This window comes from Malus sylvestris, chromosome 3, assembly GCF_916048215.2.
Source record: "Malus sylvestris chromosome 3, drMalSylv7.2, whole genome shotgun sequence".
Lineage (NCBI taxonomy): Eukaryota > Viridiplantae > Streptophyta > Magnoliopsida > Rosales > Rosaceae > Malus > Malus sylvestris.
Window position 1 is genome coordinate 33,729,073 of NC_062262.1, and position 27,179 is coordinate 33,756,251.

Here is a 27,179-nt window from a genome sequence, read left to right on the forward strand (position 1 = left end):
CAAAAAATAATAAAAAACAAGTGTGCATGATGATAGAAGGGGTACTGCTATCACTCCCCTATTGAAAAACTATCATGAAACGAGAGACTCTAAAGTGGCCGCACATCATACATTGAAACACGTAACATGTTTAAGATACCGCCCACCTAGGCATCCTTGTTTCACGTAAGTCACTTTTCTAATACTCAAATACTCTGTGGAAGTTTTAACGAAAAACCCGCAGTATTGTTCACTTTAATGAAAAACCACATTTTTATACTAAAAAGTCAAACCTGATACTATTTACTTTACCCTTTATTTTGTTCTTATCGTTAAAACTCAAAATTTTTAAGCCCTTTTCATTAATTTTCCTTTAACTCTCTGTTCAGCAAAAATGTCCGTATGGGGCTCGAAAGCAGCGGGTTGTGACACGGGCAGCTGTACCCAAAATCTCTCCGAAGAACTGCCAAAATCTCTCCGAAGACAATCCTTCGGACTGAAATTTTGTGTGAACAGTGTCAAGTTTCAAATTCTCATAGCAACAAAACATCACTAACTCGCAGATTCAAACCCTTGAATCTGTACGAATCAGTGAGCGCAGTAATAAGCTTTCGAACAACAAAGCACATAAAAACTGTAAAGATAAATAATGTAAACTTCCATAAAATTAAAGTACGGATCTGAAAGACGAAGATAAGCAAGCTAGCATCGAAGTTTAAATTAGACAACAGAAGAACAGACTCAACATTGAAATTTAAGTAGACGATATAAATGGCGACCACATATTTGTCCGACGCTACAATACTCCACCCGACAAAGACAATTGTCCGATCGATGGAATCCCCGGTACACAAGACAAAGAGAGATTTTCCACATATCATCCATTCCTCAACACAAGTGATGATATACTGGAACTGCATTTGCCTTCACCAAGGAACCATCATACGCGTATGGGACTACATCATGAACTGCTAACGAAAACACCTCCGGAATACTTTCCCAACTTGCACCCTGCTTCACACGCATTAAGAAGATATTAGTTACAACTGCAACAAACTATAGAAGAATAGTTGGGAAGCAAAACAATGAAAGGGAACCTGGAAAACAGATTTATTACCTTGTTGATGGCAGGGCGAGATTAACAACCTCCATGGATGAAAACGATGTGAAGACCACAACCGGCACAATTCATTTACAAGAACAACTCAGGACATCTTACAGGACAGAACCACAGATTGACCAACCCTAAAGACCTGAAGAAGCAATGAAGCAGAAGTACGAATGAACAATCACACTCCCCCTTCCCTCTTTTCTTTCTTAAAAAACAGAAAAGATGGTGAAGGGGGCGGAACACCCTTTGATAAGAGTGTAGTTAAAGGGGTTAGATTGTTATCAGAAGTAAAGAACGTTACGTTGAGTATGAAGGCAAACAAGGCTATAACAGCAAAGGCAGAGAGTTTAATGAAAGAAGATTACCTAAGCAGCTATTGGGACAATGCTGAACTACGGAACAAAGAGACTAACCGATGTTAGACTATTTATACGGACACTAACTCTAAATCTTAAGGAAGCAAAGACGCAATGCAGAAGAAAAACGAAACCTATAGAAACCAACAGAGCTCTTATGGACAGATCCCTACACATTATACAGTATACCTAACTCTAAAAGGGTTAACAAGAATTAGCGAACTTGTGAGGGGATTACATTAGAACATTCAAGTCTAATGTAGTTTCCCTCTGCTTTCATATGTAATGACGAGTTGCACAATCCCTCCCATTCCAGAAAGCTGGCAACCATCCGCTTCAAAAGTACACGCCTTGTACCACTATTTCCCTTCTGCTTCCTTAAAATTTCAGTTAAGTTCCACGTCGAAAATCCCATATCACACATTCAATGTCAGTTTTTCCCAACATTCATCTCCCGCATTCCAAAGTGCAGACAACATCCGCTTCGATAGTACAAGCCTACCACTATTTCCTTCTGCTTCCTTAAAAATTCGGTCAGTTCCAACCATGTCGAAAATCCCGTATTACACGTACCATGCCAATTTCTACGAACAAACCATTCATCTCCCAATACCAACTCCACATCCAACATCCAGAGATCGTTAACCCACCACAACCATGACTTTAACTTGTAGCACCACCACAGAAAACTAAACACACTCATCACAACCCCCACGACTACCAAGTCTACCAACCAATTTATTCATTCTATAAACAATCTAAACCCTATTTACAGGAGCCTTAGTGCTCCATCCGCCATTCATTCATCGTCAACATCGAGATTCAGAATGCGACGCAGAGTCTTGGTCGCGGAGTCAGCGTTGTCAAAGAGATCCCTAGCAGCAGACCCACCATGCTCCCTAGTTGGGGATGCAGGTGCAGACTTGGCAATTGGGTGGTGCATTTCGCTGTCAGCGGGCGACTTGGGCAATTCGAGCGACACGGTTCTCTTGGGACGGATTGAAAACTTGGGGATTGGCAACGAACTCGGTGGGGGAGAGTTGGAGTAAGCCGGGCCGGCCCAGAGCTCAGAAAATGAAAAACTTCCATTGAAGTGCTTGCCTTTCTTCGAGTTTTTGACATTGATAGCAATTGGGGTGCTTTTACTCAGTGTCCTGCTATCGGACTGTGAAACTGGACTAGGTGTATGCGTCTTGTTTGGACTAGGTGCAGTTATCCTAGGAGAAGGAGAAGCAGAGCATGCTCTCTGTTTGGATACAGGAGTAGAGCAAGCCTTGGACGGGGTAGGGAGCATACCTGACCCGGATTGGAAAGTCCGGCAATTGATCCCTCGGAAGCCCTTGGACGGCGACGGGCCGACTCTGCCCGGGCCGTGTGACTTCCCCCGGCTGTAGTACTGGTTCTTATGCTGCGCCACAACATGAAGAGTCTCCATTACCAAAGATTCAGTGAGTCAAAGAGTATAACTCGGCCGAGTCAGTCCGATTTTCAGAGCAAACGACTAGATCCACTTCTACAGCTCAGCCCCAGGGCTCAAAATGCTCAAAGATTACAAATTTACGGTAATAATCGCACGGAAAGTCAGTCCAATCGAAGACCCAGATCCGGATCAGATTCAGATCAGAAAAATCACCTATTTCTCTGTAAATCAAATTATCAAAACTGAAAATTAGATTCAAGAACGGCGTAAAAACGATTACCCAACACACGAAAAACACAACCCATGAAAATTAAACATTCAAAACGAAGACCCGTGATTATTTTCTCGAGAAAGTGATGGAAAATTACCAAATCGAGCGAGAAAATTCTCACTTGGACCAGAGGCAGTAATCACCTCTCCTTCTTTGCTCTGCTACTGGTTCTCGCGCACTGATTTTTTGGGGATCGGAATGAAATGGGGAATTGAGCCCCGGAGAGGAGAGAGAGAGGAAGAAGGAGAGAAGAAGAAAGCACAAATCTGAAATGACTATCTACAGTTCTTGTATTGTATATAAGAAATGTACAGTACAACTGTCTTGTTAACATAGTTAAACAAGTGGGTCTGGCTTTCGTTGGATTTACGGGAGCCGAGTTGTCTGTTTACTATTATACCCTAAGCAATTTCCCTTTTGGGCGAACAAGGATCGCGTGTGATTATGCAAATCCTAAATTGGAACTTACGTAACCACTTAGTATTACGATATAATGATATTTTGTTATATTAATAAGTGAAATGTCTTAGATTCAATTCTTGGCAAGACGAATTTGAACTATATTAATGCTTATTATATTATGAGGTTAACCACCCCCTTCTCTTTAATGTAGATAATATCGTTTATTCAAAAAAAAAAAAAATGGAACTTATGTCGTAGCTTCAAGCATAATCCTTATCCTCAAATCATATATATTCATCGTATATTGTGTGATCATAAATTATTTTAAATAATTTTATTTAAAATTAAATATTAATAATATCCGATAAAAATTAATCGCATAATGTACACTCAAGGAACATAATTTAAAATTTTTTAGAATTCTCACAAAAAAAAAACTGAAGAGGATACTCATTCCACAATTGACTAGAGGAACAAAGATTGGTCACTAAAAATAGTTTTATTTATTTATTGTCCTATCGGTCTTATTACGTCCCTCTTGATAGGATTGATGGTTCGAAACATGTGTTTATGTAAAAAATGAAAGTGTTGTAGTTGATGTCTTGTCAAACTTGTGTTCGAAGGTAAAGTTGCTTTGAGGATTCTCAAGATAAAGCAGATTCTCTGTCCTCTTATTTTTTGTATTTTTCTATACTTTTTTATTTTGTGTGATCACGGTTAAACTATGTCAACATTATATATTATTATTATTTTTTATTTTATTATTTTTATAAAAAAATAATATAAAATGTTGACGTGGTTTAACCGTGACCACACAAATAAAAGGGCACGGAAAGTGGGAGGGCAGAGAATCTGCTTCCTTCTCAAGATTGCTTCTTTGATGGTCACTTGCTTATGAGATTATTGTGTTGAAGTTACTGCATTTGAACATTTATTAGCAGTACAACTTTGGACGCTAACTTCATTTAAGTGCAGAAGATGCTTAGTATCGTCTTTAGTTACACGTATCTGTAAACAATGCGAGTAGTTGACTTAGTTTTTTTTATCATAATCTTTTTTGTTCCTTACTCTTAAACAATGCACTCTTAATATTGAGAATGTTAGAGTCACCCAAATCAAATATCCTATGTCTTTGAAAAAATCAAGTATAGTACGAATTTTTACTTGTGAAACAAACACAACCTATCAATCTATCAATCTTCTTTTTATGGCCATGTATAAATTAGAATGTATTTTCTCCTAAATTCATGCAAATAAATAAATAAATATATCAATTTGTTGTGGATACCATTGCTTTAAAGGGTCTTTTGTATGTCAGATGCAAGGGGTTTAGGAACTTAACGATGGAACGGGACTCCAGGCTAGTGATTCAGGCGGTGCCCACCTCAAAACAATTGTGGATGATATTAGATGGCTAGCCTCTGATTTTCATTGCAAAAGGCAGAACCATATCTTCAAAGAAGCAAACTTTGTGGCTTACACATTAGCTCACCTTGACTTTACTGTAGCGAACTAATATTTTTGGCATTATTGTTTACTGATTTCGGCCATGAAGAGCTTTAAATTTTTATTTTTATTTTTGAACAAGAGAGCTTTAAATTTGATTGTATGGAGACGGTTATATTCGAGATTTCAAATTTTAATTAAATCTCTTTATTTATTTAAAAAAAAAACCTATATTAAAAAACACAATAAAAACCGATGAGTGATGAGGGCATTTTGGGGAACCTGGATAATTATGAATGAAAAAGGTCGGACCCACGAGAGTCTTGCAATAGAATGGGTGGCTAAAATATCGGGTACAAAAAGATAAAGTAAATTAAAAGATAAATAAAAAGAGTTGTTGGAGGCTTTTTTATTTCTTGTGTAGTGGGTTTGGCAACCTACACGTGTCCATCTTTTTGGGTCGGTCACATAAAGTCACGATTGAAGGCATTTTGCTCTCCAACTTTAGTAGCATCTATTTTATTATTAAATTATAACTTTAATCTTTTAAGCTATTATGACTTTAATTTTTTTTTTCATATGATTTAATTGAAAATTTTAATCTTTTACATATATTCCCGTATTAAAAAGGTGAATTGTCATTGGTACTTAAAAATTCTCATTATATGATGAACAAAAATATATATGGATTAAGAAAAATAAAAAATTAAAAAATATTTTACAATCAGAAAACCGTATCCAAGCACTAGTCTGCGGTCATTAGACTTTAAAAACTTAGCGAGCTGAAACATTTGAACAGTTAAAGAAAGGGAAATCAACTTAGACCCGTTAGTAGCGACAAGTAAAAGCGGATTGGGGGTTTTCGTCTTTTTCCCAACGAATAAATCCCAAAGTGGGGATCCTTGCTTCGGTGGGTGGGTTTCAAAAGTGAAGCTCCCAAGAAAACATTCCTAAATTTCCACAGTTACCCTTTGCATAATTATAAATGTGATACAAGAATTAAAATGGGGATGTAGCTCAGATGGTAGAGCGCTCGCTTAGCATGCGAGAGGTATGGGGATCGATACCCCACTTCTCCATTTTTTTTATTCCCTTGCCAATTGGCATGCATTATACGACACCGTTTCTTCAGATAGTGAAAAGTCAATCATGTCACCCTCAAACCAAGACTCAACAATGCTAGTTTTGAGGTCAACAGGGTCATAAAAGTCAAATTACCTCTGCCTAGAACACTCAGAAACACACACTTTAGGGTTTAGACAAATGAAATTAATTTTTTTAACTTTGGGTCCATTTTAATCAAGTGTAAACAAAAGATGGCATAATCTTTCCATAATTCCTTTACACTTAATTGTAGTGGTAGGTAACAAACAAGACATGTTCCTTTTAAATATCTTGTCTTTTTTTTTTAAAATTAAATATATTGTCCTTTAAACCGATCTTTGGTACATCTTAGTCATTCATCGTGTATTGTACGGTCAGAAATCATTTGAATTTTTTTATTTAAAATTAAACACATATAATATCTGACAAAAACTGTTCGCACAATGTATGATAAACGATTAGAATGTAGGGATCAAAGTGGATCCGGAGAGGATCATCTTCCACAATCTTTGTCCATTTTTTTCTATGGTGTTGGTCTTATATTAATTTTACTAATTAAAATACAGTTTTAATAATACCCTTGTGGTTATTGTGAACACGGAAAATTCTTGAAACGAAAGAGACAAGAACAACGTGCACAAACAAATATTTGTATTTGATGATTTTGGGTTACAATCTCTCTCTATTTTGATCCTCTGATTCGATCTCCGTAAGGTGTTGATTTGTGGATGTTTCGTTGATCCAAGGGCCGTTAAGGCTTGATCTTGGATGAACTGTTGGAAGTTTCTTCAAGGGGCCGTGGGCTTGATCTTTGAAGGTGGATTTGAGCGGATCTTCAAGGAGCCGTTGGGGCTTGATGTTAAGGATGAGTGTTTCTTCAAGGGCCGTTAAGGCTTGATCTTGAATAACGGTGATGAACGGGTCTTCAAGGGCTTTTGGGCTTGATCTTGAAAAAACAGTGATGAACGGATCTTCAAGGGTTTTTGGGCTTAATCTTGAAGAACGGTTGGATGTGTGGATTTGTCGACGTTGTTGATCCAAAGGGCCGTTGGGGCTTGATCTTGGATGAACGGATGATGAACGATGGTGCTTTCTTCAAGGGCCGTCGGGGCTTGATCTTGAATTGGTGGAAGTTCTTCAAGGGCCTTTGGGGCTTGATCTTGAATTGGTGGATGGTTGATCCAAGGGCCGTCGGGGCTTGATCTTGGAAGAACGATGAACGAGGAACGAAGAACACTTTTTTCAAGGGCTGTCGGGGCTTGATCTTGGAAGAACGATGAACGAAGAACGAAGAAGGCTTTCTTGATTCTTCGGGAACCTGGATGCTTGAGAGCTTCGGAGTTTCAGAGTTTTAGAGCTTCAAGGTGTAATATGAATTGGTTCCCCTCAAATGAATGAATTAGCCTTCTATTTATAGAAATTTCCAAGGCCTAACTTTGAATATAATATTCCAGATGAAATAAGTCGTTTCTGCCAAGTGTTGACACGTGTCCTGTTTGATGACTTTTCCAACTCATTTCAATTTTTCGTCGAGTCACACGCTACGTGTAAAATTTATGTAATACATGAGCGTTGAAACTTTGATTTATTGATCAACATTTATTTACCAAAATTTTGATGTCTACAAATGCCCCCACTTCAAGGTGCGTCGTATAAATGTGCTTGTCGCGTGTAGGAGATGCGTTTTGAAGCCTCTTAATGTAGATGTCGATCCAAGGGCCGTCGATGTTTGATCTTGAATTGGGCTGGAGATTTCTTCAAGGGCCGTTGAGGCTTGTTCTTGGACTTTGTTTGAGATTTCTTCGAGGGCCGTTTGAGGCTTGTTTTTGAACTTTTGTTTGAAATTTCTTCAAGGGCCGTCGAGGCTTGATCTTGAAGGTTGAAATTGGACCACAAGGAGCTTCATGTGGTAGATGATCTTTGGCTTTGGTAGTGGATGAATCGGCACGTATTTGTTTTTGCGCTTTGTTGACTTTCCACAGCTTTGATCTTGAACTGGGTTGGAGGATTTTCTGGATCCCTCCAATTGTTGATTTTCCACAGCTTATTCTTGAACTAGGTTTTGATTCAAGAGTGGTAGACACTTGATCTTGAATCGGACTTGTGATTTCCTCAAGGGCCGTCAAGGCTTGATCTTAAATTTGGCTGGAAACTTCTTCAAGGGCCGTTGAGGCTTGATTCTTGAAGGTTGACTCGAACACATGGCAAGCAGGCACGAGGTGAAGGTGACAACTTGTTGCTTTGTTCAATCTTTCTAATTCACACCTGAGCAGTTTGGTCAACGGTATGATCTTCAAGATTGATGGGCTCTTCTTCCAGTTAGTGACTTGATCTTTAAGGATTTGATTCAAGGGTGGTGAAACGGCACATGCAGCCCACAACGCCTAGCAAGTCGACCCAAGAATTTGAGGGTCAAAACAAGTCCTCCACCCAGAGTGATTGCAAACCTGATGATATGAGATACTTTTGATTTTGAAGAAGTAGCGGATGAATCGGCACGTGCTTTGTTGTGCTTGTCTCCACATGCTTCAATGTATCATTTTCCCTTGTTTTATCTATTCTTCTGGCAGAATGTAGCATCTTCTCGAGTTCTTCAGCTTAAACTCCTTTTGTTGAGCTGACTGTGCAGGCTGCATTCTTCTCTACTTGTTTCTTTAGGCAGATGTGGCAGCTTCTTGAGTTCCTCAGCTCGGACTCCTTCTGCTGAGCTGACTGTGAAGACTGCATTCTTCTCTGCTTGTTTCTTCTGCACGTTGTCTCCACATGTTGCAAGGTATCATTTTCACTTGTCTTATCTGTTCTCCAGGCAAATGTGGCATCCGAGTTTGAGTGGAGGTTCCGGCATATTGTTTTCTTTATCCTTGTCTTTGTAGGTAAGAACAAGGACAAAGGAAAAGACAGGGAGAACGCATGATATGAGATACTCTTGCTTTCTACCCTGGTGATATGAGATACTTTTGCTTTGGTGTCATTTGTTTGCAGAGGTACCCCAAGGAATAAGAAACACTGAGTGACTCGAGATGCTTCGTTGGGAAGGCATTCTCGGAGATGAAGAAAGGTTCTCGGAGATGAAGAAAGGTTATGTATGTCTGCCTTGCTATGGAGGGTGAAGGTGGACAGTTATAGGAAATTCTTTAGTACATGTAGAGGTACTATTCTTTTACTCGTGTCGGCAACCAATGCGTGATTGATCAGTATGGCTTCACGTGCTTTCTTCTTTATCAGAAATCTTCGACAAATTGTCCGTAATTTTCGTCAAGCTGAGTGTGCATGTGACAGGTGTTGACGAGGCTGAAAAAGACTGACGCCTCTTCGATATCTGGGATCGGCGCTTTCGACAAATTGCCCGTGATTTCCGCAAAGCTGAGCTTGCGTGTGACGGGTGTTGACGAGGCTAAAAAAGACTGGCGCCTCTTCGATATTTGGGATTGGCGCTTCGACAAATTGCCCGTGATTTCTGCAAAGCTGAGTTTGCGCGTGACGGGTGCTGACGCGTCTGGAAAAGCAAGATGCTTCTCCGATTTCTGAGCTTGCCTCTTTGATTTTTGAATTGGCCTCTTCGAATTCTGAGCTCGCCTCTTCAATCTCTGAAATCCAGTCGAGTATTGATTTTTATAGAGGCACGCAATTCGTTTTAAAGCACACTTGAATTTTCGCTTGTAGAAACTCCCTTCTTGCACTTATAAGATCTTGATTTGTCCGACCTCTTCTTTCTTCAATACCTTTGAAAATGTCTGGACCCTCCGACCGTTGTTTTGATTTGAACCTTGGTGAAGAGGTAGTCCCGCCTTCTCCAGACAACATATGGCGCCCATCCTTCATATCCCCTACTGGTCCTCTTACTGTTGGGGATTCGATGATGAAGAATGATATGACCGCTGCGGTGGTGGCCTGGAACCTTGTCACTCCCAAAGATAACAGACTACTTTCCAAGCAGTCTGATGAGTTGGCTGTTAAGGATTATCTGGCTCTCAGTGTGCAGTGTGCAGGTTCTGTGTTTAATATGGCCCAACGCCTATTTGCTCGAACCCGTCAAGTTGAATCCTTGGCGGCTGAAGTGATGAGTCTCAAACATGAGATTAGGGGGCTTAAGCATGAGAATAAACAGTTGCACAGGCTTGCACATAGCTATGCTACAAACATGAAGAGGAAGATTAACCAGATGCAGGAATCTGATGGTCAGATTTTACTTGATCATCAGAAGTTCGTGGGTTTGTTCCAACGGCATTTGCCTTCGTCTTCTGGGGCTGTACCGTGTAATGAAGCTCTAAATGATCAACCTTCGGTGCCTCCTCCTCCTGGGTTCCGCCGAGTGATGAGGCGCCAAACAGCCAACCTCCGGCGCCTCTTCTTCCTAGAGCTTCACCAAGTGGTGAGGCTTCACTTGATCATCCTTGAAAATCCCCTCATGTAAATTTGATTTGACTTTTTTTTATTTTTTTTTAATTTTTTATGTGAAAGCCAAATGCTCTCCCCTTGAATGCTTCCTTATGCTTGCTTTTCCGCTAGTAATGGTAATCTCCAAAAATGAAGCTGTTGGCCAACTTCCCGTCTCATCCCTCCAATCTGTTACTTTAACAATTGGCAGCTGGGATTGCCTTTGAAAGATGCTTCCCCTCATCACCATTGCTGCTCCCTTTATTTTTTTTAAAATCATTTCTCCTTTTATTTTTTATTTTTTACACATGGTGATGTCCACCGTGATTTCTTCTTCTTCTTTTAATATATATATATATATATATTTTTTTTTAGCCGTCCACCACGACCTCTTTTTTTTATATTTATTTCTGCAGAGTGCGTTGGAGTTGGCCTCCACAGAATATGACAGCACACCAACCACTATGATATATATATATATATATATATATATGAATGGGGCGAGAGAATGAACAAGGTCGGAGAAGGCGGGTCTGGCTGCAACGAGAGAAGAACTTGGCGCCGAGGAGCTGGTGATCGCGCAGCTGCTGTGGTGGAGTCATAGCCCATGGTGTGTCCGAGTTCCAAGTGTTGCTGCCTCCTACCCTGTTGAGACAGCTCCAGCACACCAGAGTACTGACTGCTAAGCGGCTGCGAGTTTTGACCGAGATCTGGAAGCATCCCGTGTGAGCTGCTACCATTTTCATTTCCTTTGAAACCCCACGAAGTGATTGGAGGTTGTAGAATGAGGGACTGGTTGAGTTGGAGTCGGAGCTTGAGTCGGAGTCTCTTCGCTGGGCAGAAAGAAAGGGAGAGCTGAGTGGTGATGAAGAGAAGACGATCTAGGAGGGCTTCAAACTGCTCCTTTCGTTCTTCCTGATCATCTCCTGCATTGTATCCAGGAACTCTCATGTAGTTGTTGTACCATCTGGATTCTAGCTTGAGGTCCATGAGCTCGCCGGACCTGGATTTGGGTGCCTTCTGGGTGCCCCGAAGTTCCACAAAGACTGAGGGAGAGGAATGAGAGATTCACAAGGGCGGTAGTGCTGTTGCGCCGTCATCGAGGTGGCTCTGGTACCTCGTTATGTGGGTGTGGGTTTGATCGGCGAAAGAGGGAGATCCGGGAGAGTGCGAGAGATGAGAGTTAGCTGAGAGATGAGAAGAGATCCGAGTGGAGATGGGCTTTGAGAGCTGGGCCCGGATTTGTAATTGGTTTTGAAGGGCCTGGGCTGCATCTAATGGTATCAACTGGTTCTGGGCTTCTGGGCCTGTGCTCGATAACGAACCTGTTGTTCGTCTGTGTGTCCTTCTGCTGCTGGGCCGAGACATACATATATACATTTTTTTTTTTAATTGACCTCTTTAATAAAAACATATATATATATATATATATATATTTAGAAGTGAGCTCTTTAATAAAAACATATATATATATATATATTATTTTATTATATATATATATATATATTTTTTTTTTTTTATTGTGATGCTAAGAATCTTTAATTTTGGAGAAGGCAGAGCATGATGCTGGGATCCTAACGAAGCTTTCAGAGACGTGGTATTTGGAGTGAGCAGGACGTGGGCATATATGTGCTTTCTGCTGCCTAGGGTTTGTGCATGAGACTGCAACGGGGATTTGCTATGTGGCGCTTGAGGCAGAATGTAAGGTGGCAAGCTTCATGACCGGCTAGTTGTTTGACGGCGGTCATTGAAGTTTCTTCATCGTTTGAAGCATGGTGGCCAGAATGACGAAGCTGATGCTGACAGCCTTGCTGCTTGGAGCCTGTTCCAGTGTGTCACCTTTACCTTGTGGGGTTGTGCAAAAGACTGCAGCGAGTTTATGCTGTGTAATGTCTTTTGGTCACAACTTTCCTCGGTGGGGGACGTTGTCGTGCACATTGACCTTGTTGGTTGCCATGGGCTCTTTGCCGCTGCTGTTTGGAGCTTGTTCCAGTGCGTCACCTTTACCTTGTGGGGTTGTGCAAAAGACTGCAGCGAGTTTATGCTATGTAGTGCCTTTTGGTCACAACTTTCCTTGGTGGTGACGTTGGCGTAATGCTCACCTTTGTAATACGGCTTTGTAACCAAATCATTCTTTTAAAGAAATAAAGTATTCATATTTTGAATTTGCTTTTTATTCTTCAAAGTGTTTGTGTTTTTGATGATGATGTGACTGTACTTGAAGTTTTGAAGTTTCAAGTTGCCTACGTACTCTTCCCAAGAAGAGATCAAGTCATAACGTAGTTCAAATGAGTAATAATTTAACAGTGATTTTGATGATGATTTTGCCGTACACAGTTTTATGCTCTTGCGGGCCAGGAGCTTTGGTTCGTGCAGTTTAGGCTCGTGCGAACAAGGAGTGTTGATGCCATTTGCAGTTTCAGCTCGTGCAGGCAATGAGCTTTGGTTCATGCAGTTTAGGCTCGTGCGAACAAAGAGCATTGGTTCGTGCAGTTTAGGCTCGTGCGAACAATGAGCATTTGGTGTTGCCTTTTATGCTCGTGCAGACCAGGAGCGTTGGTGTCGCCTTTTATGCTCGTGCAAACAAGGAGCGTTGTACCATGCAGTTTAGGCTCGTGCAGGCGATGAGCTTTGATGTCGCCTTTAATGCTCGTACGGATCAGGAGCGTTGTGCCATGCAGTTTAGGCTCGTGCAGGCGAGGAGCCTCGTGTCCTACAGTTTAGGCTCGTGCGGACAAAGAGCTTTGGTTCGTGCAGTTTAGGCTCGTGCGAACAAGGAGCATTGGTGTTGCCTTTTATACTCGTGCAAACCAGGAGCTTTGTGCCATTTACAATTTAGACTCATGCAGGCGATGAGCTTCGTGTCCTACAGTTTAGGCTCGTACGGACAAGGAGCTTTGGTTCGTGCAGTTTAGGCTCGTGCGAACAAGGAGCATTGTGAATTTGTCAAACGATCCTGAAGTGGCTTTCCTTGCAATTTTCATAACAAGGAGTCTTGACCGAGTGATTGAATAAGTCTTCAGGAAAGAAATCACGCATCATGATGGGGATGGACGATCTATGTGTCGAAATTTCATCATCTTCAACACGTTCACGTTGCTTTAAAGGTTGACAAGAGTTGCTTTGCCCCCTTTCCGATTGGCAGACTTGTGGAGGAGACGTATGCTTCTTGTGCAATTTCTTAAGAGTGACTTGAGTCCAACCTTCAAATTTGCTTGTCTTGGAGGATGCCCCCAGCGGTTGAGGTAAAAACCTTGAGTCGGAAGAGCCAGAAGTGATAGTGGTATAGTTTGACTTCACCACATCGTCAAGATCTAGCTCAATGATTCCTTTCTGAGCCAGCTTTATGATGAGATCTTTCAGCACGAAGCACTTTTCTGTCGGATGACTGATGAAGCGGTGGAATTTACAGTACCTTGGACTGTCGGTGCAATTCATCTCTTCTGGCTGTCTGCATTCAGGCAAGCCGATCACCTTCTTTTCCAGCAAGTCTTCTAACATGGCAACCACATCAGAGTCGGGGAATGGATAAGTTTTCTCCTCAAGCTCCTTCAAAGTGCGTCTACGCATCTCTTGATCACGAAAGCCTTCGGCTTGAATCACCTTGCCTCGTGTAGGGATTTTGACGGGAGCTGTGTTGACTGTCATTGCTTCCTTGGTGGATTTCCTCGTAACCTTCTCCACCTTTGTCTCAAGATCTTTGTCGTTCTTGTAGTTGGCGATCGGTTCCTTCTTCCCATGATGGGCGATGCTCAACTCCATGTCAAGGGCGCGGGTGGCCAATTCCTCGAAGGTCCGTGGTTTAATGCCTTGAAGGATGTATTGCAAACCCCATTGCATGCCTTGGATGCACATCTCGATTGAAGAGGTTTCCGAGAACCTGTCTTTATAGTCGAGGCTTAGAGTGCGCCATCTGTTGATGTAGTCAATGACTGGCTCGTCCTTCCACTGCTTTGTGCTTGTTAGCTCTAGCATGCTCACATTGCGGCGAGTGCTGTAGAAACGTTTGAGGAATTCCCACTCCAATTGCTCCCAGCTGTTGATGGACTCAGGCTCTAGGTCGGTGTACCACTCAAAGGCGTTTCCTTTCAGCGAGCGCACAAACTGCTTGGCGAGGTAGTCCCCTTCGGTCCCTGCGTTGTTGCAAGTTTCAACAAAGTGGGCAATGTGCTGTTTCGGGTTTCCCTTTCCATCAAATTGCATGAACTTTGACGATTGATAACCCTTCGTCATCCTTAAAGCGTCGATCTTCTTTGAATACGACTTCGAGTACAACCTGGAGGTATTTGAGCTCCCTTCGTACTGTGCCTTGATGGTGTTGGTGATCATTTCTTGCAGCTGCTGGATAGAAAGAGATCACATGAGTGTCGCTACTTGGTCTGGCTCCGGCTTCACATCGATTCTCTCCACCGTAGGCTCATCTTCTGGGTTAGGGTTCTCGCCGTCCTGTGGCTCCAGTCGGCTGACGAGTGCAGCGATTTGCAAGTCTTTTTCTTCCACAGTTCGGGTTAGCCTTGCGATTGCTTCATTCATTTGAGCCAGTTGCTCATCGATTGAAGTTGATCCAATGGTCATGACTTGCATGGCTGAACTACCGCTCGAATCGGCATCGGAGAGCATGGATTCGGAGTATTTCCTTGGACTTTCGCCCCTTGGTGCCCTTGGTGAGGCTAAGGTGATCAAAGGCTCGTGCCTTGGGTGCTCTTGTTCCCTTGGCAGAGTTGATGCAGAGGTGAAAGAGGCGGCAGAAATAGCTCTTGCCTTGCTTCGAGTCGTGATGCCTAAAGTGACACCACTTGCGACGATGACACTCTTGTTCTTTGCGCCAGTTGCGGGAATAGTTCGAGCCTTCCTTGATGCCATTAATTTTGGAAGTGTGCTCGAATTTCTTGAACGGAGAAAGAGATGAGAGGTAGAGATTGTCCCACTGGGCGTGCCAATTTGTGAACACGGAAAATTCCTGAAACGAAAGAGACAAGAACAACGTGCACAAACAAATATTTGTATTTGATGATTTTGGGTTACAATCTCTCTCTATTTTGATCCTTTGATTCGATCTCCGTAAGGTGTTGATTTGTGGATGTTTCGTTGATCCAAGGGCCGTTGAGGCTTGATCTTGGATGAACTGTTGGAAGTTTCTTCAAGGGGCCGTGGGCTTGATCTTTGAAGGTGGATTTGAGCGGATCTTCAAGGAGCCGTTGGGGCTTGATGTTAAGGATGAGTGTTTCTTTAAGAGCCGTTAAGGCTTGATCTTGAATAACGGTGATGAACGGGTCTTCAAGGGCTTTTGGGCTTGATCTTGAAAAAAACAGTGATGAACGGATCTTCAAGGGTTTTTGGGCTTAATCTTGAAGAACGGTTGGATGTGTGGATTTGTCGACATTGTTGATCCAAAGGGCCGTTGGGGCCTGATCTTGGATGAACGGATGATGAACGATGGTGCTTTCTTCAAGGGTCGTCGGGGCTTGATCTTGAATTTGTGGAAGTTCTTCAAGGGCCTTTGGGGCTTGATCTTGAATTGGTGGATGGTTGATCCAAGGGCCGTCGGGGCTTGATCTTGGAAGAACGATGAACGAGGAACGAATAACACTTTCTTCAAGGGCCGTCGGGGCTTGATCTTGAATTGGTGGATGATTGTTAATCCAAAGGGTCGTTAGGGCTTGATCTTGGAAGAACGATGAACGAAGAACGAAGAACACTTTCTTCAAGGGCCGTCGGGGCTTGATCTTGAATTGGTGGATGATTGTTGATCCAAAGGGCCGTTGGGGCTTGATCTTGAGTTTGTGATTGTTGATCCAAGGGCTGTCGGGGCTTGATCTTGGAAGAACGATGAACGAGGAACGAAGAACACTTTCTTCAAGGGCCGTCAGGACTTGATCTTGGAAGAACGATGAACGAAGAACGAAGAAGGCTTTCTTGATTCTTCGGGAACCTGGATGCTTGAGAGCTTCGGAGTTTCAGAGTTTCAGAGCTTCAAGGTGTAATATGAATTGGTTCCCCTCAAATGAATGAATTAGCCTTCTATTTATAGAAATTTCCAAGGCCTAACTTTGAATATAATATTCCAGATGAAATAAGTCGTTTCTGCCAGGTATTGACACATGTCATGTTTGATGACTTTTCCAACTCATTTCAATTCTTCGTCGAGTCACACGCTACGTGTAAAATTTATGTAATACATGAGCGTTGAAACTTTGATTTATCGATCAACATTTATTTACCGAAATTTCGATGTCTACAGTTATGTTTTAAATTCAATTTGAAAACAAATACTTTAATTCAAGAATGGTTTAAAGGTTACCACTAAAGGGGGGACAGATGGCTAAGTCTCAAAATGATCTAGCGCTAATGTGGTTCAAATTCGCATTTACGAGAATCGAACCTAAGACCTATCACTTACAAATAAAAAGGATTACCACTCTACCATAATACAAAGTGGCTTAACCAAGTTTAAATACTTTTAAATGACTTTCACTATTTTGAATCGAACCTAATAACGGGTAATGAAATGATATCAGATGCAACTACAAGAGTAAATCCTCTTAACCACGAAAGTGATATTAAGGGTTCTTTAGTGGGCTAAAAATTGGATTCAAACAATCCATTTGGGATCTATGTTTAATCTACAACAACATGGGCATTTTAGGGCCCAATTTTTACAACTTGCTGCAAATTCCCTCATTAAATTATTACTTTTGCAATTGAGCTGCAAGAAGCAAACTGTGAACAAAGTTGAATCCAAATTCTTCTTCAACTGCTTCGCTGCAGAAAAAAAAAAAAAAACCAGTAACCCATGAAGAAGAAAGTCCACCCTTCGTCCCAAAAGCGTAATACGTTATACGACGTCGTGACATCCTCTTCCACGCATCCAAAGAAGCTCGGAAGAAGACTCCCCCACCTGTTCGCCAGCGTCCTCGAGCTCCCCTTCCACTCAAACGCCGACGTTTCCATCCAAAAAACCTCTGACTCTTTCATTTTCTCCGTCTCCATGCCCACGCATGTGCCGTCGCCCGCCACCCAACGAATAACTGGCGACCACGTTGCTGTCCGGGCTCACACGATAGAGATTTATCCCGGAGTGACAAAGACTGTGATAAGGAAAACGGACGGTAGTGATTTGTGGTGGTTGGACGGAGGAGTAGTGGACGATCTTGATCTCTGGAGGTATCGGCTGCCGGCTTCGACGAGACCGGAGTTGGCCAGGACTACGTGTACTGGGGAAAAGCTGGTTGTAACAGTTCCGACGAAGAGGAGGTTTTGGGTGAAGAAAATGGGAGGCTAATTCTTGTGCAATAATTAATATTTCTCTTTCAAGTTGGAATATCTTGCTATAATAATGCATATGAACGTTTCGAGATCAATTTTTCAAAATTATTTGTTATTTGCTACAATATGTTTTGCATATATATGAATATTGTAATATTCATGTGTGATGAGTTTCAAAATTATCTTCATGCATGCTTGTGGAGACATGAAGTTAATCATAGTATGAATAGTAGGCTCTGTAGAGGCGTATCTTAAATCTCTCATATACTGAGCGGAAAGAAGTTGAGCCCTGCATGATGGTGTGGGTTCAAACTCCGTCAACGGCTAATCTAACAAAATATATCATTTGACAAAAAAAAAAAAAAAAAAAAAAAACTCTCATATACTGAGTGGTTTCAATATTGAATTAACTAAGGCTTTTTGTATATAAGCGATAAATAGAGGATAATATTGATATTAATTGATGGTAAATTACTGAATTGTATCTAAAATTTTGACAGGCTCATCACCTAAGCAAGAAGGCAAAAATAGACGTAGAGAAAAACAATTGAGGGTCAATTTACAGTAGGAGTAATATTATTTTGAGTAAGTGTACAAAATTAATACTATTGCGAATGCGCCCTTTAATATACTTACAACTCCACATCTTTTAGACGTATTATTTTTTTGTATTTAAATAAAACAATTATATTATTTTCTTTTCTCACAATAGTCTTTGAAACTCACTTTCATAGTCAGAAACGCTTGAAGCATCATTTTGAATGAAGAAAAATTAGACCAATGTTACTACGCTATACAAAAACTTGGTTAATTTACACTCTAATTACGTCGGGTTGTTCATGTGCTTCGTTACATTTGCCTATGTTAAGTTCATGAACACATTCATCTTTATCTTTTGATTCAATTTTCTTTGGATTGATGCTGGTGGATCGATATTAAAAAAGTATTATCATCAAAAGGTTTCTATTTTTATTACATAGTGGTGCTATCTACACATTGTTTGTACTTTTAACACATATATTATTAATTTTTGTTCTTTAATTATCTTTAATTTATTCGATTTGACACCAAAAATTAAGAAACATACGTATAAAATAAAAAAAGGTATGTATAAATATCACCCACTCACAAAATATGGATGCGATTGCTATGAAGTTGTAGACCCTAAACCCACCTTGTGCAAGCCACGCCCTTAGAAAATGACTTATCCTTTCTTGTTGAATTGACAAAGGAATACAAAATGTGGCCGTTTCCTTTCTAAACTAGGCTAAATCTTGGGAGGAGAAAAGGAAAAATAGACTTCCACTGATTTCATGTTCCAAGAAAATTCTCTCTTCTGCATCACATTTTAACTTTTTCTTAGATGCCAATTATTTATGATAAAGTAAATGGAACTATCAACTTTGTGTCATTGAACACTTTCACTCGAGATCTTGGAAATATTTGTATGCAAAGCCAAAATTCCAAATTCCAAATCCAAAATTTTAAACACTAAACAATTAAGATTAGGTCAAGAGCGCAATTTCATCTCCTAAGATGAAATAAATTATATTTCTTTGAAGTGACAATCAAAACTAAATACACTCTTACTGGTGATGTGATTGTGTCTTGAGAGCGTTCAAATCGGTGCCCGACTGTGTCATCCATAACACTCGACTTTGTTGTAACTCACATCGTGTAAGAGTTGCCCTAACTAACTTATAACAAGTGTCAAAGTTCTTATAGTTGTATAAAGCCGTACACCGACCCAAGTCCAAGTGTCGCCGGAGATTCTGTTCAACATGAAAGATGGCGTCCACCTGTGAGCTATATCCAAAACCTTCATTCTCCATCCGCCACCTGTATACTTGAAGAATCCTGCCGTTCAGTTCTCACTTATCCCAATCCGTACTCATACATATTCATCCTTCCTCAACAAATTTCATATATATATATATAGTTAAATATTTTGCTTAATTTGGAACGTATATTATATTGCACTACTTGTAAAATAACATTCTAAGTAACCTAATCTGTCATATTCAAGCCCAAAACATGAGCCAGGGACAGCCACAAAGACGCCGACCGGACCAGTCCGAGGTTCAGGAACCCATAAAATACGGAGACGTCTTCAATGTCTCCGGCGAATTGGCTGACAGGCCCGTCGCGCCACGCGATGCCGCCACTGCCAAGCTGCTGAAAACCTAGTCCTTGGAGAGAATCCGAGGGGTGGCCCAGCTGCTGTCATGCAGTCGGCAGCTACGTACAACGAGCGCTTTGGCCTTGTTGGCCACCTTGACTCCACTAAAGTCGCCCGAGAGGAAGGCGCCACCGTTACTGAAACAATTAATCCCGATGGCAACCGGGTTGTCACTGAAAAAGTTGCTGGACAGGTATATATTTTTCTATTTCAATTTGTATTATTGTTACAAGTTATTTTCGTTTGTTCTAGTTCCAACGTAAAACCGTATTGGTTACATAGAAAGGAGTCTTACTTCGTAAGCACATAAAGAGCACATGTCACACGTCATTTTATATGTATCACGAACAAACATGCATGTTGCGGGATTCTCACATATAATAGTAGAAGTTAACCTGCTCTGATACGATAATCACAAAAAGTCGAGTATTAAGAGTAACTCAACTCTTTTTGTATATCTAATTGTCGATATAAAACTAATTAGGGATATTGACAATAACTAAAACTCTTTATAAGTACATGTAATTTCTCTAATTTCCCATCGGATCTCAACAGATAAGTTAGCAATTTTTTCTTTAACTTTGTACATATGTTATCTTCAGATATTTTACATGTTGTGTTTATTTTCTGTCTCACACTATATTTTAAGAATATAAGAATTGGAACATCTAATTGATAGTGAACGTTGTTGGCTTCAAAAAACAAAGTGAGCGCTTATGTATATGTATATGACTGTATGTATTGGTTACCTTCGTTTGAAGGTTGTGGCCCAATATGTGGAGCCACCGGTGCCAATGGCATCTCCAGGAGGAGCGCTTGATCGAGATGCTATTACAATTGGTGAAACGCTGGAGGCCAGTGCTCTGACGGCAGGAGACAAACCAATTGAACAAAGCGACGCCGCTGCAATACAAGCTGCTGAAATGAGAGCCACTGGACGCAATGAGATAGCACCCGGAGGTGTGGCGGGTGTAGCTCAGTATGCAGCCTCTGTTAACCCGCGCGACGTCAATAAAACGAAACTTGGTGACGTGTTAGAGGTCTTAACCTCCATGAAAGAATCGCAAAATTGAAGAACACAGAGAAGCTTAGAGGGAAGAAAGAAAGTATTTCTGAGAAAATCCCAACAGTTATTACAACTCAATCTTATCTAATACAAGGAAAATAATATTCTATATGGTCAGTTCAACATACAATGGCTTATATCCTAAGCTACTGCTGATATGGCAGTTTTAATGACCTGGCACATATTCAATACACCTGGGCATATATATCCAATACTCCCCCTCAATCTTAGCTGGGATAGGCCAGCTTAAGATTGAAACAATGATGAAGAAAAGCTGGACCATGAAGACCTTTGCTGAGAACATCAGCAACCTGGTCTTTTGTTGAAACATATTGAATCACCAAGTCTCCTTTTTATATCCAATAAGAGGTACAAATTAACATTTAATTTGGTACATCAGTAATTATGTTTAACATTCTAGGGTGTGTAATCAATTTCGTTTTTCTTTTCGTGAAAATAATGCAGGATACAACTGAGAAGTTGCCTGCGGACAAACCTGTGACTAGAGAGGATGCAAAGGCGGTGATAGGAGCAGAGATACGGAACAGTACAAATATGGCCACCACTCCAGCCGGAGTTGCTGAATCGCAGGCGGCAGCTGCTGGGCTTAACCAGAATGGGGAATAAACTTATTACTACTATTTCAATATTGTACATATATGCATGCATGTTAAAGTTCGGGGGTAAGAATATGGGTTGAAAGTTTTCTGTGTGGATAAGTCGCGGTTACTTCTGTTATACTACTACGTTTCTACAAGAATGTAAACATAAAAAAATCAACCTTGTAATGTAAATACCTCGTTTAATGTCAACATGTTTCTCTTGTTTTGTTAGAAATGTTAAACTTTATGATGTTATGCTGGTAAAATGCAATCAAAGCCAATTTGACTAATTGTCATATTTGACGGTGCAGATTGTTATAATCAACTTTGATTGTGTCTGTATTGTGAGACGTGATTTTTATCAGAATATATATTATTGGGTAGTATATTATTGTAGTCAACTGCACGTCTACGTTGAGCTAAGGCACAAAACTGAAGTTCAAGACTAGTGGCACAAGAGTGAGACACTCTGTGGGGTGTAGCAGCAAGTAGATGAATCCTTTAAAATGAAACCAAATAATTTAGAAGGAATAATACTAATAATTGTACTCTTGTTTGAGGAAGTTTCTCTTGCTGTTGCCCGTTACATATGGCTTAGTTGGCTGTTGGTATTTGGCTTCGGCAACATAATTTGATCCAGCAGACATCCACGGTATCACTAAGATCTCAAGATCATGTATGCCAAAAGAACCTCCACCGAAATTGCTTCTATTGTAATCTTCTTGCGTTTCCCTCCTTGCTTCGCACAATCCTTTAAGTCAGTGGAATGAGAGAAACGTTATGATAGGTATATACTGACACGGTGGTTTTTTGAGATTTCTTTTACATGCCACTGTATTATTAACACGATAACTCACGGTTAAAATATATATTCGTGTCACTGTCATATGTAAGTTATTCTCTAATAAAAGAGATCATGCATGTATAAATTATTCGTGTCAAATAGGCTTAGTTTATTATGTACTCTGGCTTACTTATAATATCCTGATGACCACCACACCTCATAAGGTCAGAATGCAGAAAGGAAAAGGAAAGAGGGGTTCATATCAATTATTTTGACTCGAATTATATTTAACCCAATTAACTGACAGAAGTAAGAATATGTGTTGACGGAAAATGAATATATATAAGAAAAGTAACTGCAGTTAAATCTAATAAATATTAGGTAACATGCAGTAAATTCTGAATTTGATCGTCATTGTAACTTAATTTTATCCATATATGAATAATAAACCCTAGTAGGGTCTATGGTATTCCTCGGGGAACTCTGAAATTAAAGACATGAGATTTGGAGAAGTTTAAGCAAGTGGTCAGTTATCCTAATTGTGGAAGCGAAGCCATTTATGGTTATTAAACAAACAAAATGTCAAATATTTACATTTCGGGTAAAATAATAATCTACACATGTAAAGCTAGGGAAATCAAAATTTTAAACCGAATTCTGTAAAACACATGACATGGTTGGAAATAATTAAATTATTATTTAAGTGTTGATAAACATACTTATTATTTATTTGTCACACATCATAGAATTTATAAATTCAATTTGAAAAGTCGATCTACTTAGCATTACTTTTAACTAAATTAAAAAAAAATTAAAAAGTGACCACTGACAGGCCAACTAATGTAACACTAATAGTTAACTTTTTACTAGTGATCGTGTACAAACCTCAGGTGATGTTGATCATTCATACACGGCTAGTTTTGTTTTCTGGCAGTGCAATGTCCTTCTCTCCTGTTGAAAAAATGGTGAAAGTATTTCTTTTTTAGACACAACTTTTCTGTGTTGCATGCATCTATCATCATGGATCTTCATGCTCAGGCCACGGATAGCAGGTTGCACATTGTACCGACCGTCGAAAGAGAAGCTAATAATTCATATGGATATTGACAAGAGGAAAGAGCTAGCTAGATTTCTTCTTGTTCGTAAAAAGGGGTTAAATGTAAATTGCTACCAGAAAAATGGCGGATAGGGTTTTGGAACACGAATTTACGCAATACAGTAGTTGGTTCTGTGACTCAATGTGTCACCCACCATGTGCATGGTGTCTGCCCTATTTTGAGATTTGGTTTGAAGTTAGACCATTCGTTACACCCATATGTGAGTCCGTACCCCCCGATTTCCCTCCTTAAAATCCTCAACTTCACTCAATATTTTTCTTCAAACTTAGCACAAAAACTAATTAAATAATTAATTATAACATCACAAGCCTTTTCTTAGCAAGAATTCCGTTCTATTGTAAGCAAAAATGAGATAAAAAGATCTCGTAGGGATACTATATTTATCTTATGAGACCTCCGTATTCTAGGACCAAAAAGGGAGAAACAATGAAATATACAAGAAAATATATATAAGGTTTTATATGATGAATACATGGTCCTTTCGATGATCTTATACTTCGCTCGTTTTTGCTACAGTCCTTACTAATATTATACAACTACAAAAGAGTTCGCCCAAACAATGTTATCCCACTTGCATGCAAATTTGAATTTTCTCGATCATTAAATTAGTGGAGTTTAGAACATTTGAACATTGCATGTATATTTAGAATATACATATTATACGTTACATGTTCACATCGAAAGAACATTGCTACACGATAAAGGGGCAGAGAAAGAAAAAAGATAATTGACAAATGAGGCTGTGTTGCAGGAAAGTTTACTACAAAAATGGGACCCCGTAATATGAGAGGTCCTAATTGGAAGATCAAAAAAGTGATAAGGAAATCCAAGCGTTGTTGATCAATCTCTTTCTTCCTCAAGTAGCTGATCTGCGTTATCTCAACTTGAAACAGATAATTTCTCCCATCCCATGATGTGAAAGCTCCTCAATTTTCAATACATGCCACCTAGTACTCCTCCATCCTCCTCAAATACATCTGTCACAATTTCATGTTGTTTATATGCTACGAAAGAATTACAGTATCAACGGCGAAATGATTGATATTAATTATATATATAACAAATAAGTACACATACTATAACTTGAAACGTAAGATGATAGCATCACAGTCACAACAACAAATTTAATCCATTTTCGATGCAAGAAAAACATGAACCGAAACTACTGCTAAAATGTACTTAATAAAAGGAGAGAGGAAGCTGGGGAAGTACGACAAGCGAAGGTTTTACGTGAACTCTATAAGAAATTACTAAAATTTTCATTTTACTTTTTGACGGTTTAACAGATGGCTCGTGGTTTGATATGAATCTAATGGTTTCATGATACAAATGGAAACACATTAAAAAATACTCATCGCTTCACTTATATTATGACACGTGTCGTACCGACTTGTGTTCTAATTACACGAAAAAATTTCTCCAAGCTTATAGAGTCTTCTTACGGCTGTCCAGTCGCCGCTTTGAACCCAAACTACAAGTTACATCACCACCAAGGCACCAACTATATATAAAGACTTCACACAATGTTCTCACACACGCTTTCTCTCTCTCTCCTCTGCAGTCACTTCTAAATTGTGAGAAAAAATGCAAAACACACTGGGAAGAAACCTAAATCTCTGCTTCACAAAGATCCGACGGCCACCAATGAGTACAACCCTAGATGACAACGATCACAGCCGTCCATTACCAACCTCCACCGCCACCGCCACCGCATCCACATCAACGTCCATGATTAAAAACTTCAACTCCCTCTACGACGACAAATCCACGCTGTTCGACTCCACCACCACCACCTCAAAATCCCTCAGCTCTTCCCTCCTCTCCACCCCCGACGACTACTCCGACACCGATGCCCCTGCCCCCGACTTTGCCACCGCCTTTGCCTCCCGACGCTTCTTCTTCTCCTCTCCCGGCCTCTCCAACTCCATTGTCGACCAATCGTCATTCGCCGCCACCTCATCATCCTCCAAAACATCAACCTCCGAGACCGAAGACCGCAAGCTCTTCATCAACCACAGCGTGGCGGTCCCCACATTTTCCCCCGATCCATATCGGGACTTCCTGCGGTCCATGCAGGAGATGGTGGAGGCGCGTGAGAGAACGCCAGATTCGGAGGACGTGAAGAAGAAGTCCAACTGGGAGTTTTTGCATGAGCTCCTCCTGTGCTATCTTGCGCTGAACCCTAAGAGCACTCACAAGTTTATTATCGGCGCTTTCGCCGATCTTCTCGTCAGCCTCATGCCATCTCCCTGCGGAGGCGCCCGCATTGAATTAGAACCGGAGTTCACCGCTGGCGTTTGCGAGGTTTCACGCCGCCCGCATTGAATTAGAACCGGAGTTCACCGCCGGCGTTTGTGAGGTTTCACGGTGCGTCTAGTTAGTAATTAAACGGTTATAATATTGACTTCATTATTTGTCAATATTTAGTAGAAATTAAAAAATATCTGAATTTGTTATTATGTATAATATTTAAGTCGATCGGTCCATCTTTTTTTTGTTGTTTTCAATCACAACGACAAATCTTATTGAATCTTGTCCCTCATTTTCTTCTTCTCCAGTATCTGGCCCTTGTCCTTGTTTCTAGGCTTAGCTGTTTTTAGCTGTATATATGACCGACTGGTTGTAAAATTTTATCCAAAAGGGAACTGGAAGTGGGACACTAAATCGACAATAAACCGTCAAGCATGATCTAGTAGTATTTTTAATGTTGAGATTAGTCCAACAATGAACCATATAAGATGATGAATTAAATTGGTTTGGTTTTCTTTATTAAATTATCAAATATTTTAATATTTTAGATCTAAACTAATACAATATTGTGGCTAATATGCATTTGGTCCTTACAGACCGTCAAAATGAAGACATTAGGAGAGCAGGACTGATTTGATTAAATGTTTGAAGCTAGTTAGTTCAACTTCCATGTGTATATTTCCGAGTTGTTAGGAAAATGAATTTTGGCACATGACCATTGCCTAATTTTCTCACCAAAAATCTATAACATTGACTAGTTAGTTTATATATATATTTTTTTGTTGTTTTATTAATCTAAACCAGCATATGTCTACGTGTTTCAATAAAAACAGCAAAATTTGGTTTTGTAAAATTACATTATTGGCCATCAATTTTTTTTAATGTGATACAAGACTACACAGTCTTTTCATTATTATTTGGTTGACAAAAAAGATTTTATTAATAAATAGTTTAGACAATAAAAATAAACAATAAAGTTTTTTTTTCTTTATTTATTTATTCAATTTAGACGACAAAAATATGCGCAAATTGCACCACGAGTATATAACACTATATAAAGTACTACATCCAATTATTGTTGAAAGCTAATGATAAAGTTAAACTTCTTGGGAAATGTGGATCATGGTCCAACTTAGACATGTGGATACAGAGTTACAGTGGTACTCACTATTCACCAAGTTCAACATCTTACACACCTTCAGTTGAAGGTGTGACAATGAGAGTTCATGTGTTCAACCTATAAAGCCTGCAAGCCTGCTTCCAGTACTTTTTTGGCTAGCTATGGCTATTAGGTTAAGTTGGCCTCTCTGTGTGTATATGGCAGCACGTTAGTAGAAAATAGCATTGCACTTAACTTGTATCCATATAAAAGCATGTGCTGAGGGGGCCGACTGCTTCTCTTTTTGCCTTTTGTGGTATGCATAGACGCAACCGTGCATGTTCAAGTC

The 27,179-nt window shown here is 40.1% G+C and overlaps 3 protein-coding genes, 1 non-coding gene and 1 pseudogene across 4 annotated transcripts; 4 read left to right on the top strand and 1 right to left on the bottom strand.

Annotated features, from left to right (window-relative positions):
* Positions 1-622: 622 nt before the first annotated feature.
* Positions 623-3,417, bottom strand: LOC126615598 (flocculation protein FLO11-like). Its single transcript, XM_050283443.1, has 3 exons — positions 3,235-3,417; positions 1,097-3,087; positions 623-990 (listed from the first exon to the last, which is right to left on the bottom strand). The coding sequence occupies exon 2, from the start codon at positions 2,879-2,881 to the stop codon at positions 2,246-2,248; it is 636 nt and encodes a 211-aa protein (XP_050139400.1). The 5' UTR covers positions 2,882-3,087; positions 3,235-3,417; the 3' UTR covers positions 623-990; positions 1,097-2,245.
* Positions 3,418-5,991: 2,574 nt separating this feature from the next.
* Positions 5,992-6,064, top strand: TRNAA-AGC (transfer RNA alanine (anticodon AGC)). The gene has a single exon. It is a non-coding gene; the product is annotated as a tRNA-Ala (tRNA).
* Positions 6,065-17,259: 11,195 nt separating this feature from the next.
* On the top strand, positions 17,260-17,748 carry LOC126617213 (uncharacterized). Its single transcript, XM_050285245.1, has one exon. The coding sequence runs from the start codon at positions 17,260-17,262 to the stop codon at positions 17,746-17,748; it is 489 nt and encodes a 162-aa protein (XP_050141202.1).
* Positions 17,749-19,733: 1,985 nt separating this feature from the next.
* Positions 19,734-21,696, top strand: LOC126615630 (late embryogenesis abundant protein D-34-like; annotated as a pseudogene).
* A 3,286-nt stretch (positions 21,697-24,982) lies between these two features.
* On the top strand, positions 24,983-26,023 carry LOC126615631 (transcription repressor OFP12-like). Its single transcript, XM_050283488.1, has one exon. It carries the CDS (start codon positions 25,066-25,068, stop codon positions 25,804-25,806), a length of 741 nt encoding a protein of 246 aa, XP_050139445.1. The 5' UTR covers positions 24,983-25,065; the 3' UTR covers positions 25,807-26,023.
* The last annotated feature ends 1,156 nt before the right edge of the window (positions 26,024-27,179 follow it).